We start from the raw sequence: 14484 nt of genomic DNA, 5'->3' as shown, positions 1-14484 counted from the left end.
ATTGCCACAAAGCCTTCATGGACCCATTGTACACATGTTTTCAGTCATCCTAGAGGAGATGCAACGGATTTTGTGCCAGCCCAGAGAGGTGTGTGTGGAGGTCGCAAAAGAATATCCAGAGTCTACCGGTCAGATGTACCTCCCTCGATGTGTGGCGCTGCATCGGTGCGGTGGATGCTGCACCGAGAGCTATTACTGCGCAAATACAAGTCACTCGCTCATAAACAAGACCGTAAGTGTTGGATTATCTCCTGCCTTTTTTAAGTGTGTGTTTATGGTTTATTTCACACTTTGTTCCATTGCACGATTGTTTTGGTATTTTCTGCTCTTATACCTCGAATTGCCTCAAGAAAGAGGAAAGAAACCAATTCAGCCAGTTATGTAATAAGCTTGTCTGTATCACATCCCGCCTTGCTGCAACTGGACATCCAGACCATAAAACTCTCATCACATACACAATCCTGCAACACTTAAGTCAATAGTTAAAACACTCAAGATGTATTCTATTCAATTCAGTTTTATTTGTATAGAGCCGGAACATGATATACATGACCTTAAAATCTTATTTAATATAGAAAAACCCAACAGCTCCCACAATGAGCAAGCACTTTGGCGACTGTGGAGAGGAAAAACTCCCTAGTTAACAGGGAGAAACCTCTAGCAGAACCAGGCTCAATGTGGGCGGTCATTTGCCTCGACCGGTTGGGGAAGAGAGGGGAGATGGGTCGAAAAGAGGGGAGAGAAGAGATAGTGGGGAAGGGGAGGAGAGGAGAAAGAGGCAAGAGACACCGGGAACACAACAACATCAACTTCAGGTATCAGCACGACTAGTTAAAATGAAAACAATAACATGTGTAATGACGTTATTGATAACAATAGAAGCAACAATTCATAGACTAGTCATAATCATAGTAAGTATTGTTGGTGATAATAATAATAGTTGTTGTAGTTGAAAACTACAGTGGGATTAAATAGACAACGTACCTCAGCCAATGGCCAACAGTCCCCTTAAATTCAGTCAAGATGCACCAAACTTCACACTTAGCAGTCCACTAATAACTCATTTTGAATAATTCAGAGTTTAATATTAATCCATCCTGCAGCTTGTTATCTTGCTGACAAACCAACCAGTCAAATAAGAAAAATGGGCAGGGTTGCAAACAACCTCCTTGACACAACAACCTCAGGAAATAATCAAAGAATTATTTCATTTATTTTCTTACAGCTTATAATTTATACACAACTCTAATCTTCATCTCGCTTCCTGGCAGTTGATGGAACTGTCCCCTCCCAGGATGGATCACTCCGTCGTCATGGTTACCTTTGTCAACCACACTTCATGTGAATGCCTCCCCAAGCGTCCTCTCCACTCCATCATAAGACGAGCCGCAACAGATCACCTGTGAGTGACAGCAAAGTGACATGTGTTCAGTTAAAGTTATTTGTGAGTCAGTGTTCTCGTATTCAGTGTGTTTCTGTTTGTAGGTGTTCCCCTCCTGACGTTCCCTGTGCCTCAGGGTCACTGTGGGATCCAGTGAATTGTGTGTGTCTCTCTTCAAACGTCATAAACTTCTCTGAGAGAGAGACGGGTAAATATTCTTAGTTTCTGTTAATGTATGATTAAGAAAGTGCAAAATGAATTTGATAATCTAGCACATTTCATACCAGTTGCAACCAAAAGTGCTTCTCAGAGTACTAAGAAAAGCAGATTCAGTTTATCATGAGGACAAAAATTTTTTTTAAGGGGAAACAGGATCTCTCAGAGATCAGGAAAACTCTTAAGACTGGCTCAGTTCTGGGTCCTGAGCCAGGACAATCAAGCTTTACACTTTAACTCAAACTCTATGCTAACAGGTAAAAGACAAATCCTGCAAGTACAAAATTAAGACATAAAACTGCAATATTGCAATCCTAATACGTTGGGAACAAGATATATTGCAAAAGAAAACCAAGATTTACCTTGCAGGTAAAATACTGCATTAAGGCCAGCGTTTAGATGTGTTTCATGTCAATGCAGCAGGTTCAGGACTGGAAATCTGGCACGAGACCAGAAAACACAACACCAGGTGATTTCACTGAAGTTGAAATTATCTACTGCAGTTCTGTTTGAGACAAGGTGCCCCCCCCCCCCCCCCACAAATCTGTACCAGAAAGCAGTGTCATCTTAAACATAGCTACACCTGGAAACCCCATTTACACGAGTAATGTTTTAATTTAGTGTGCAAGATTTCAGCCGAGCTATCTTTTAAAAGTGCACTGCCACAACCACAATCCGTCTATGCCTGGGCAGCATATAAAATTATATTAAACAAGTTTCCCTTGAGGGAATGTTTATTCAACTGTAATATGAAAAGCCAGTTTCTTTGTAAAATGTGACTTGTACAGTCACGTAGTGAACCACAATGGCTCCCATTGACATTTCATTTCCTAATAAGCTGAAAAATCTCATATCACATGTTTAACAGAAAGGACTGAAAACAGATGAGAGCCTGAATGATTAGTAAAAGATTGGGAATTCTGCTGCAAAAAGTATTTCAAAACAACGAACACTAATATAATATAAATTTAGACAAATTAAGTATATTCCTTAGGTCTACACAGAAGCGCCAAATTTATGTTAAAGTGTTTCGGCTATAAAATATATTGAAAACTTTAAATGATGGTAGAAAATAATAAAATATTTTGACTTCCTTCCCATGTGGCATGCAGATATTGTGGAGACCGGTCTTCTGGCTCTATGTGGGCCCAATAGGGTTCTGCAGGAATCCACCTGTGATTGCGTCTGTCGAAACGGACTGACCGAGGACAGCTGCGACCCAGGCTGGAAACTGGACCACAACACCTGTAAGAAAGGCTACATTTTTTGGTTAATATATTGTTTAAAGCAGAAATTAAGGTGTTTCAGTTTTCAGTACACAAATATTGACACGGGACAAGGTGGGGAAACGCAACAGGGAGTGAAAAGGAGGTTTATTAAAACAGCAAAAGCCAGGTACAGAGCAATACATGTAGACACGGAGGCAAACGACTGGACTGAAGTATTCCTTGTTCCTGCCAGGCAGGACCTGCTATTTCTCTCTGGAGGCTGCTGGGGTGGTCTTGAGAGCAGGCTGGCAACAGACGGTGTAACTGCAGGTCCATCGTAGGGGTGAAACAAAAGGCCAGCCCCCTAAAGGCATAGCTTACTGATAAAGGAAATTCCCTCATTAGCTACTCACCACTATGCTGATGGAGGAGTGGGTGAAGTGCTTAAGTCCACAAAACACTTCCGGAGTCTCAGGGGTAAAAGGTGTTGCAGTCAAATCCAATAGAAATGAAGCACTGGTGATCAATTTTTCAAAGGTAACAAAACAGAAAAAAAGAAAACACAACATGCCTCCGTGCTGCTAGTGTGATGACATCCATGCGTCCGGAAACCCCTGACATTCATATTCGACACGTAACAGCGTCATTTACATCTTGTCTTGAGCCTAAAAGTCCACTACGGGAAGTGGCGATGCTGACGCGAACCCCGCGTGTGCCCTTGGGCGAGGGCTTGTTGAGGTGTGTACGGTGCGTGTAAACGTGAGCGCGGCTCCGGGGAGGATATTTAGTCTGAAAACATGGTGTATATGACGCCATTTCGAGTCGCCAATAAATGAAGGGGGCTTCCGGACACTTGGGTGACGCCATACGAGCAGAATGGAGACATGTAGTGTTATTTCTGTACTTTTGTTACATCTGAAAAAGAGGTACCGTTTACTTCAATTGGATTGGATTTGGCTGCAGCACCGTTTACCCCTGAGACTCCAAAAGGGTTTTGTGGACTCAAACACTTCACCCACCCCTCCAACAGCATAGTGGTGAATAGAAAGAGCAAATCTCTTTCATCTGTGGACTATCCTTTTAAGAGACGGCAGGATGCCTCGGTCAGTCAGAGAGCCTCTGGAGGATGGAATGTGGCGATGGTTGAGTTGTCTCTGGATCTTAGTGGTCTGGTCAAAAAGCAGGCATCAGAGTCTTCAACAGGTTAGTCCAGGCTTCAATACTGGCAGACCATTGGATCCCAGGCTGTGTATCGGCAGCGGCAAGGCAGGGTTGGAAACAGCTGACACCAGTGCATGATCCAGGGAGTCCGTACGAGAGGCCAACAGAGAACAAGTGAAACTTCTCAGGAGACAGATAATGATGGATCCATGGTTTTGTGCCAGCAGTGGCTGGAGGCGAGGCAGGTTGGGCCCAAGTCTTCATTCCTTAGGGAGACAGGGTTTGATGTTAGTGTCGCTGGCCTGACACGCTCTTGACGACATCTCTCTGGAGCTTAGTGGTCTAGCGAAAGGCAGGCATCAGAGTGGGGACATCAGTGAGACTCCTCCGGAGACAGAGCTGGAGGCTGGCATCACAGGCATGGGCCCTCTGTATGTTGGGGTGGTTCTCTTTTGAGGCAAGATGGCACCAGATCTGTCAGGTGCTGGTTAACACTTTGCTCAGTGATGCTTGACCACTTGATTCCAGGCTGTGTCAGCAGAGGCTGGAGCAGGCCAGGTGGGATGGGCAGAGCCAGGACTTCAAGCACTAAGGGTTGTCAACGGAAACCCTTTTCCAGGTGTGGAAACGAAATGGCACCAGAACATGCAGGTTGACACGTAGCACAATCATAGTGGGCCATTGGATTGCAGCAGGCAGTACTTCGGGAGCGACTGGAGGCCAGGCACAGTGAGAACAGCTGACATTGGTGCATGCCTTTCTGAGACAGGAGAGCCTGGTGGGGTACAAGTGAGACTCCTCAGGAGACAGAGCTGGAAAGTGGCGTCACAGGCAAAGGCTCTCTGGTGTGATTTTCAGAGGAAACACAGTCGACTAAATTGGAAGACAGCAACAGGAGACCAGACTGGAGGACAGCAAGGGCAAACACACTCAGGTGGATCCAGGATTTTGTGCCAGCAGTGGCTGGAGGCGAGGCAGGTTGGGCCCAAGTCTTCATTCCTTAGGGAGACAGGGTTTGATGTTAGTGTCGCTGGCCTGACACGCTCTTGACGACATCTCTCTGGAGCTTAGTGGTCTAGCGAAAGGCAGGCATCAGAGTGGGGACATCAGTGAGACTCCTCCGGAGACAGAGCTGGAGGCTGGCATCACAGGCATGGGCCCTCTGTATGTTGGGGTGGTTCTCTTTTGAGGCAAGATGGCACCAGATCTGTCAGGTGCTGGTTAACACTTTGCTCAGTGATGCTTGACCACTTGATTCCAGGCTGTGTCAGCAGAGGCTGGAGCAGGCCAGGTGGGATGGGCAGAGCCAGGACTTCAAGCACTAAGGGTTGTCAACGGAAACCCTTTTCCAGGTGTGGAAACGAAATGGCACCAGAACATGCAGGTTGACACGTAGCACAATCATAGTGGGCCATTGGATTGCAGCAGGCAGTACTTCGGGAGCGACTGGAGGCCAGGCACAGTGAGAACAGCTGACATTGGTGCATGCCTTTCTGAGACAGGAGAGCCTGGTGGGGTACAAGTGAGACTCCTCAGGAGACAGAGCTGGAAAGTGGCGTCACAGGCAAAGGCTCTCTGGTGTGATTTTCAGAGGAAACACAGTCGACTAAATTGGAAGACAGCAACAGGAGACCAGACTGGAGGACAGCAAGGGCAAACACACTCAGGTGGATCCAGGATTTTGTGCCAGCAGTGGCTGGAGGCGAGGCAGGTTGGGCCCAAGTCTTCATTCCTTAGGGAGACAGGGTTTGATGTTAGTGTCGCTGGCCTGACACGCTCTTGACGACATCTCTCTGGAGCTTAGTGGTCTAGCGAAAGGCAGGCATCAGAGTGGGGACATCAGTGAGACTCCTCCGGAGACAGAGCTGGAGGCTGGCATCACAGGCATGAGCCCTCTGTATGTTGGGGTGGTTCTCTTTTGAGGCAAGATGGCACCAGATCTGTCAGGTGCTGGTTAACACTTTGCTCAGTGATGCTTGACCACTTGATTTCAGGCTGTGCCAGCAGTGGCTGGAGGCGAGGCAGGTTGGGCCCAACTCTTCATTCCTTAGGGAGACAGGGTTTGATGTTAGTGTCGCTGGCCTGACACGCTCTTGACGACATCTCTCTGGAGCTTAGTGGTCTAGCGAAAGGCAGGCATCAGAGTGGGGACATCAGTGAGACTCCTCCGGAGACAGAGCTGGAGGCTGGCATCACAGGCAAAGGCTCTCTGGTGTGATTTTCAGAGGAAACACAGTCGACTAAATTGGAAGACAGCAACAGGAGACCAGACTGGAGGACTGCAAGGGCAAGCACACTCAGGTGGATCCAGGATTTTGTGCCAGCAGTGGCTGGAGGCGAGGCAGGTTGGGCACAACTCTTCATTCCTTAGGGAGACAGGGTTTGATGTTAGTGTCGCTGGCCTGACACGCTCTTGACGACATCTCTCTGGAGCTTAGTGGTCTAGCGAAAGGCAGGCATCAGAGTGGGGACATCAGTGAGACTCCTCCGGAGACAGAGCTGGAGGCTGGCATCACATGCATGGGCCCTCTGTATGTTGGGATGATTGTGTGAGTGGGTTCTCTTTTCAGGCGGCCGGCACCAGAACATTCAGCCGCATGTTGACTCTTGATTGCAAACTGTTAGCAGCCGCTGGGGTCCAGACTGAGCAGTGCACTCCTCCAATCTGCATCACTTACTCTAAACCTTACAATATTTGCACTAATTTGGGTGTACATTTTATTATAATGTATTTTAATACTTTAGCTTTTTTTTATTTTCTATATATATATAAAAAAAAATTATATTCTATTTTTAACATATGAAAAAAGAAGTAAAAACAACTAAGACAGTCTCTAACAAAATATGATCTGCTGTGAAATACAAATCAGACAAGTCAGGAGCAAAACTAGTCATTGTTCAAAAACCTGCACTCATGTGCACACGGTCATAACGTTAGCATCGGCTAAATATAATTGTTGTGCTCGTGACATTAAAGTCTTGAATCGTGAATTGGCCAGGACGGCCTACTTATCTGGGTGGGTGTCAATGATGACGCTGGAGGGAAGACAACTGCAGCATGGAAATCTTAAATGGATTACTGCAGTTTAGGAGTGGTACATCTATATCAGGTGCTGCTGTCAAAGATGGATGATTTCACAAAGATCAGTTTACAGTAAAAGCAGTGCAATTTAATGACAATACCAATATTTACCTATGTATTAATATAATCACAAGCTCAGATTAATTAAAATATGTGGGTAGAGTCTAGAAACGCATTGTTTTTCTCTCATTATAATTTTACTCACGAAGAACCACAGACGCCACATTTCTCAGCTCTGTACTCAAGTCTCTTCCCGATCATTCAGTAACAGCAGAACCAGGACCTAAAGACAAAGGGAAAAAACCACCACATCAGTAAACTGGCCAGGATACTATCAGATCCTCAATCTCTCAGCAGGAGGCAATAACATTGATAACTTCTCTCTGGTGGTGGTCCGATAAAAGGCAGGCATCGAAGCATTCAACAGCAGGTTGGAGTAGGTGGCAATACAGGCTCGCTATTGGATATCAGGCAAACCTTCAGGTGACGGGTGGATCCAGGGCTTTGTGCCAGCAGTGGGGGGAGGCCAAGCAGGCTGGGCACAGCTTCCACTTGTTCATGCCTTAGGGAGACAGGGCTTGAGGTTAGCATCACAGGCCTATAAACTCTATGCGATGAAATGGAAGGTGACTGTGAGAGCCAATTGTCTTTGAGGGGGGTGTGGCACCAGGGCATTCAGCTGCATGTCGACTTGGATTGTAAACTGTGGGCAGCCACCGGGGGCCAGACTGTGCAGTAAACTCCTCCAATCTGCAATAATTACTGCAAACTCTGCACCTTACAATATTTGCAATCATTTTTTTACATATACATTTTATTATATTGTATTTTAATACTTATGTTTTATTTTATATATTTTATTACATTTTTTGTATTAATTTTTTTAGCATATAAAAACAAGAATTTAAAAACAACTTAATAGACGGTCGCTAACAAAATATTATGTGCTGTGAAATACAAATCAGACAAGTCAGGAGCAAAACAAATCACTGTTTAAAAACCTGCACTTATGACTGTTAAATATAATTATTGTGCGCATGACAATTAGGTCTTGGATTGGCCAGGATGGCCTACTTCTCTGGGTGGGCTTCAGTGATGATGCTGGAGGGAAGACAACTGCAGCATGGAAATCTGACGTCTGGCTGCAGTTCAGGAGTGGTACATCTGTTTCAAGTTCTGCTGTCAAAGACAGAAGATTTCACAAAGATCAGTTTACAGTAAAAGCAGTGCAATTTAATGACAACACCAATATTTACCTATGCATTTACAAAATCGCACGCTCAGATTAAATAAAACATGTGGGTTACGTATATAATGGCATTCTCTCTTATTACAGTTTTACTCACTACGAACCACTGGCTGTGAAAGGCAAGGCAGGCTGGACACAACACTTCATGCCTTAGGGAGACAAGGTCTGAGGTTAGTGTCAGGAAGCTTGGTTGGTCCAAGCTTCCATACAGACCACTGGATTGCAGGCTGTGAATCGGCAGCAGCCAGGCAGAGCTGGAAACAGCTGACATCAGTGCATGACCCAGGGAATCCCCATCAGAGGCCAACGTGGTGGCAAGTGAAACTTCTCAGGAGATTGCAAGGCCAAAAACTCTCAGGTGATGGTGGATCCAGGGTTTTAGTGCCAGCAGTGGCTGGAGGCAAGGCAGGTTGGGCACAGCACGTCATGCCTTAGGGAGACAGGGTTTGAGGACGGCGTCACAGAAAAAAACACGTCATCAGTAAACCAGCCAGGATACTATCAGCTCCTCAATCCCTCAGCAGGAGGCATTAGCATTGATGACTTCTCTTTGTTGGTGGTCTGGTAAAAGGCAGGCATCAAAGCATTCAACAACAGGTTGGCGTAGGCGGCAATACAGGCGGTGTACTGGATTTCAGGTTGTGTCTCCACAGTAGCTGGTGGCCAGACTGGGTGGGAACAGCTGCCACTGGTGCATGTCCCAAGGAGACAAGAGAGGCTGGTGGGGACGTACGTGAGACAGAGCTGGAGGCTGGCATCATCCACTTGATGAAATGGAAGGCTACTGTGTGAGCCAATTCTCTCTGAGAGCGGTACCAGAACATTCGGCTGCATGTTGACTTCCATTGTAAACTGTGTCAGCAGCAACTGGTGCTAGTTCTCTCTGGAGGCTGCTGGGGTGGTCTTGAGAGCAGGCTGGCAACAGACGGTGTAACTGCAGGTCCATCGTAGGGGTGAAACAAAAGGCCAGCCCCCTAAAGGCATAGCTTACTGATAAAGGAAATTCCCTCATTAGCCACTCACCACTATGCTGATGGAGGAGTGGGTGAAGTGCTTAAGTCCACAAAACACTTCCGGAGTCTCAGGGGTAAAAGGTGTTGCAGTCAAATCCAATAGAAATGAAGCACTGGTGATCAATTTTTCAAAGGTAACAAAACAGAAAAAAAGAAAACACAACATGCCTCCGTGCTGCTAGTGTGATGACATCCATGCGTCCGGAAACCCCTGACATTCATATTCGACACGTAACAGCGTCATTTACATCTTGTCTTGAGCCTAAAAGTCCACTACGGGAAGTGGCGATGCTGACGCGAACCCCGCGTGTGCCCTTGGGCGAGGGCTTGTTGAGGTGTGTACGGTGCGTGTAAACGTGAGCGCGGCTCCGGGGAGGATATTTAGTCTGAAAACATGGTGTATATGACGCCATTTCGAGTCGCCAATAAATGAAGGGGGCTTCCGGACACTTGGGTGACGCCATACGAGCAGAATGGAGACATGTAGTGTTATTTCTGTACTTTTGTTACATCTGAAAAAGAGGTACCGTTTACTTCAATTGGATTGGATTTGGCTGCAGCACCGTTTACCCCTGAGACTCCAAAAGGGTTTTGTGGACTCAAACACTTCACCCACCCCTCCAACAGCATAGTGGTGAATAGAAAGAGCAAATCTCTTTCATCTGTGGACTATCCTTTTAAGAGACGGCAGGATGCCTCGGTCAGTCAGAGAGCCTCTGGAGGATGGAATGTGGCGATGGTTGAGTTGTCTCTGGATCTTAGTGGTCTGGTCAAAAAGCAGGCATCAGAGTCTTCAACAGGTTAGTCCAGGCTTCAATACTGGCAGACCATTGGATCCCAGGCTGTGTATCGGCAGCGGCAAGGCAGGGTTGGAAACAGCTGACACCAGTGCATGATCCAGGGAGTCCGTACGAGAGGCCAACAGAGAACAAGTGAAACTTCTCAGGAGACAGATAATGATGGATCCATGGTTTTGTGCCAGCAGTGGCTGGAGGCGAGGCAGGTTGGGCACAACTCTTCATTCCTTAGGGAGACAGGGTTTGATGTTAGCGTCACTGGCCTGACACGCTCTTGACGACATCTCTCTGGAGCTTAGTGGTCTAGCGAAAGGCAGGCATCAGAGTGGGGACATCAGTGAGACTCCTCCGGAGACAGAGCTGGAGGCTGGCATCACAGGCATGGGCCCTCTGTATGTTGGGGTGGTTCTCTTTTGAGGCAAGATGGCACCAGATCTGTCAGGTGCTGGTTAACACTTTGCTCAGTGATGCTTGACCACTTGATTCCAGGCTGTGTCAGCAGAGGCTGGAGCAGGCCAGGTGGGATGGGCAGAGCCAGGACTTCAAGCACTAAGGGTTGTCAACGGAAACCCTTTTCCAGGTGTGGAAACGAAATGGCACCAGAACATGCAGGTTGACACGTAGCACAATCATAGTGGGCCATTGGATTGCAGCAGGCAGTACTTCGGGAGCGACTGGAGGCCAGGCACAGTGAGAACATCTGACATTGGTGCATGCCTTTCTGAGACAGGAGAGCCTGGTGGGGTACAAGTGAGACTCCTCAGGAGACAGAGCTGGAAAGTGGCGTCACAGGCAAAGGCTCTCTGGTGTGATTTTCAGAGGAAACAGTCGACTAAATTGGAAGACAGCAACAGGAGACCAGACTGGAGGACAGCAAGGGCAAACACACTCAGGTGGATCCAGGATTTTGTGCCAGCAGTGGCTGGAGGCGAGGCAGGTTGGGCCCAAGTCTTCATTCCTTAGGGAGACAGGGTTTGATGTTAGTGTCGCTGGCCTGACACGCTCTTGACGACATCTCTCTGGAGCTTAGTGGTCTAGCGAAAGGCAGGCATCAGAGTGGGGACATCAGTGAGACTCCTCCGGAGACAGAGCTGGAGGCTGGCATCACAGGCATGAGCCCTCTGTATGTTGGGGTGGTTCTCTTTTGAGGCAAGATGGCACCAGATCTGTCAGGTGCTGGTTAACACTTTGCTCAGTGATGCTTGACCACTTGATTTCAGGCTGTGCCAGCAGTGGCTGGAGGCGAGGCAGGTTGGGCCCAACTCTTCATTCCTTAGGGAGACAGGGTTTGATGTTAGTGTCGCTGGCCTGACACGCTCTTGACGACATCCCTCTGGAGCTTAGTGGTCTAGCGAAAGGCAGGCATCAGAGTGGGGACATCAGTGAGACTCCTCCGGAGACAGAGCTGGAGGCTGGCATCACAGGCAAAGGCTCTCTGGTGTGATTTTCAGAGGAAACACAGTCGACTAAATTGGAAGACAGCAACAGGAGACCAGACTGGAGGACTGCAAGGGCAAGCACACTCAGGTGGATCCAGGATTTTGTGCCAGCAGTGGCTGGAGGCGAGGCAGGTTGGGCACAACTCTTCATTCCTTAGGGAGACAGGGTTTGATGTTAGTGTCACTGGCCTGACACGCTCTTGACGACATCTCTCTGGAGCTTAGTGGTCTAGCGAAAGGCAGGCATCAGAGTGGGGACATCAGTGAGACTCCTCCGGAGACAGAGCTGGAGGCTGGCATCACAGGCATGGGCCCTCTGTATGTTGGGGTGGTTCTCTTTTGAGGCAAGATGGCACCAGATCTGTCAGGTGCTGGTTAACACTTTGCTCAGTGATGCTTGACCACTTGATTCCAGGCTGTGTCAGCAGAGGCTGGAGCAGGCCAGGTGGGATGGGCAGAGCCAGGACTTCAAGCACTAAGGGTTGTCAACGGAAACCCTTTTCCAGGTGTGGAAACGAAATGGCACCAGAACATGCAGGTTGACACGTAGCACAATCATAGTGGGCCATTGGATTGCAGCAGGCAGTACTTCGGGAGCGACTGGAGGCCAGGCACAGTGAGAACAGCTGACATTGGTGCATGCCTTTCTGAGACAGGAGAGCCTGGTGGGGTACAAGTGAGACTCCTCAGGAGACAGAGCTGGAAAGTGGCGTCACAGGCAAAGGCTCTCTGGTGTGATTTTCAGAGGAAACACAGTCGACTAAATTGGAAGACAGCAACAGGAGACCAGACTGGAGGACAGCAAGGGCAAACACACTCAGGTGGATCCAGGATTTTGTGCCAGCAGTGGCTGGAGGCGAGGCAGGTTGGGCCCAAGTCTTCATTCCTTAGGGAGACAGGGTTTGATGTTAGTGTCGCTGGCCTGACACGCTCTTGACGACATCTCTCTGGAGCTTAGTGGTCTAGCGAAAGGCAGGCATCAGAGTGGGGACATCAGTGAGACTCCTCCGGAGACAGAGCTGGAGGCTGGCATCACAGGCATGAGCCCTCTGTATGTTGGGGTGGTTCTCTTTTGAGGCAAGATGGCACCAGATCTGTCAGGTGCTGGTTAACACTTTGCTCAGTGATGCTTGACCACTTGATTTCAGGCTGTGCCAGCAGTGGCTGGAGGCGAGGCAGGTTGGGCCCAACTCTTCATTCCTTAGGGAGACAGGGTTTGATGTTAGTGTCGCTGGCCTGACACGCTCTTGACGACATCTCTCTGGAGCTTAGTGGTCTAGCGAAAGGCAGGCATCAGAGTGGGGACATCAGTGAGACTCCTCCGGAGACAGAGCTGGAGGCTGGCATCACAGGCAAAGGCTCTCTGGTGTGATTTTCAGAGGAAACACAGTCGACTAAATTGGAAGACAGCAACAGGAGACCAGACTGGAGGACTGCAAGGGCAAGCACACTCAGGTGGATCCAGGATTTTGTGCCAGCAGTGGCTGGAGGCGAGGCAGGTTGGGCACAACTCTTCATTCCTTAGGGAGACAGGGTTTGATGTTAGTGTCGCTGGCCTGACACGCTCTTGACGACATCTCTCTGGAGCTTAGTGGTCTAGCGAAAGGCAGGCATCAGAGTGGGGACATCAGTGAGACTCCTCCGGAGACAGAGCTGGAGGCTGGCATCACATGCATGGGCCCTCTGTATGTTGGGATGATTGTGTGAGTGGGTTCTCTTTTCAGGCGGCCGGCACCAGAACATTCAGCCGCATGTTGACTCTTGATTGCAAACTGTTAGCAGCCGCTGGGGTCCAGACTGAGCAGTGCACTCCTCCAATCTGCATCACTTACTCTAAACCTTACAATATTTGCACTAATTTGGGTGTACATTTTATTATAATGTATTTTAATACTTTAGCTTTTTTTTATTTTCTATATATATATAAAAAAAAATTATATTCTATTTTTAACATATGAAAAAAGAAGTAAAAACAACTAAGACAGTCTCTAACAAAATATGATCTGCTGTGAAATACAAATCAGACAAGTCAGGAGCAAAACTAGTCATTGTTCAAAAACCTGCACTCATGTGCACACGGTCATAACGTTAGCATCGGCTAAATATAATTGTTGTGCTCGTGACATTAAAGTCTTGAATCGTGAATTGGCCAGGACGGCCTACTTATCTGGGTGGGTGTCAATGATGACGCTGGAGGGAAGACAACTGCAGCATGGAAATCTTAAATGGATTACTGCAGTTTAGGAGTGGTACATCTATATCAGGTGCTGCTGTCAAAGATGGATGATTTCACAAAGATCAGTTTACAGTAAAAGCAGTGCAATTTAATGACAATACCAATATTTACCTATGTATTAATATAATCACAAGCTCAGATTAATTAAAATATGTGGGTAGAGTCTAGAAACGCATTGTTTTTCTCTCATTATAATTTTACTCACGAAGAACCACAGACGCCACATTTCTCAGCTCTGTACTCAAGTCTCTTCCCGATCATTCAGTAACAGCAGAACCAGGACCTAAAGACAAAGGGAAAAAACCACCACATCAGTAAACTGGCCAGGATACTATCAGATCCTCAATCTCTCAGCAGGAGGCAATAACATTGATAACTTCTCTCTGGTGGTGGTCCGATAAAAGGCAGGCATCGAAGCATTCAACAGCAGGTTGGAGTAGGTGGCAATACAGGCTCGCTATTGGATATCAGGCAAACCTTCAGGTGACGGGTGGATCCAGGGCTTTGTGCCAGCAGTGGGGGGAGGCCAAGCAGGCTGGGCACAGCTTCCACTTGTTCATGCCTTAGGGAGACAGGGCTTGAGGTTAGCATCACAGGCCTATAAACTCTATGCGATGAAATGGAAGGTGACTGTGAGAGCCAATTGTCTTTGAGGGGGGTGTGGCACCAGGGCATTCAGCTGCATGTCGACTTGGATTGTAA

General features: G+C 47.6%; 1 protein-coding gene and 1 long non-coding RNA gene across 28 annotated transcripts in view; one reads left to right on the top strand and one right to left on the bottom strand.

The window, feature by feature from the left end:
* The window catches only part of LOC109639727 (vascular endothelial growth factor C-like), a 45743-nt gene that overhangs the window by 4098 nt on the left and 27161 nt on the right, over positions 1–14484 (top strand). The window contains exons 3-6 of the mRNA XM_020103333.2: positions 45–232; positions 1272–1402; positions 1486–1589; positions 2710–2844. Coding sequence (XP_019958892.2) covers positions 45–232; positions 1272–1402; positions 1486–1589; positions 2710–2844 — 558 coding nt within the window. The remainder of the gene's footprint in view (positions 1–44; positions 233–1271; positions 1403–1485; positions 1590–2709; positions 2845–14484) is intronic.
* The window catches only part of LOC109639716 (uncharacterized), a 39392-nt gene continuing 25409 nt past the window's right edge, over positions 502–14484 (bottom strand). For 18 of the 27 annotated variants that reach the window (XR_011240307.1, XR_011240301.1, XR_011240300.1 and 15 more), the window contains 7 exons: positions 14260–14344; positions 13988–14065; positions 8123–13813; positions 7526–7610; positions 7254–7331; positions 1960–7079; positions 502–1400 (listed from right to left, as the gene is read on the bottom strand). This is a non-coding gene — a long non-coding RNA (uncharacterized lncRNA). Of the gene's footprint in view, positions 1401–1959; positions 7083–7253; positions 7332–7425; positions 7611–8122; positions 13817–13987; positions 14066–14159; positions 14345–14484 lie in introns of all 27 variants that reach the window. The other 9 variants (XR_011240321.1, XR_011240315.1, XR_011240320.1 and 6 more) reach the window with 9 other exon arrangements.

Source organism: Paralichthys olivaceus, chromosome 24 (genome assembly GCF_024713975.1).
Source record: "Paralichthys olivaceus isolate ysfri-2021 chromosome 24, ASM2471397v2, whole genome shotgun sequence".
In the NCBI taxonomy this organism is placed as follows: Eukaryota; Metazoa; Chordata; class Actinopteri; order Pleuronectiformes; family Paralichthyidae; genus Paralichthys; species Paralichthys olivaceus.
This window is presented reverse-complemented; position numbering and strand designations above follow the sequence as displayed.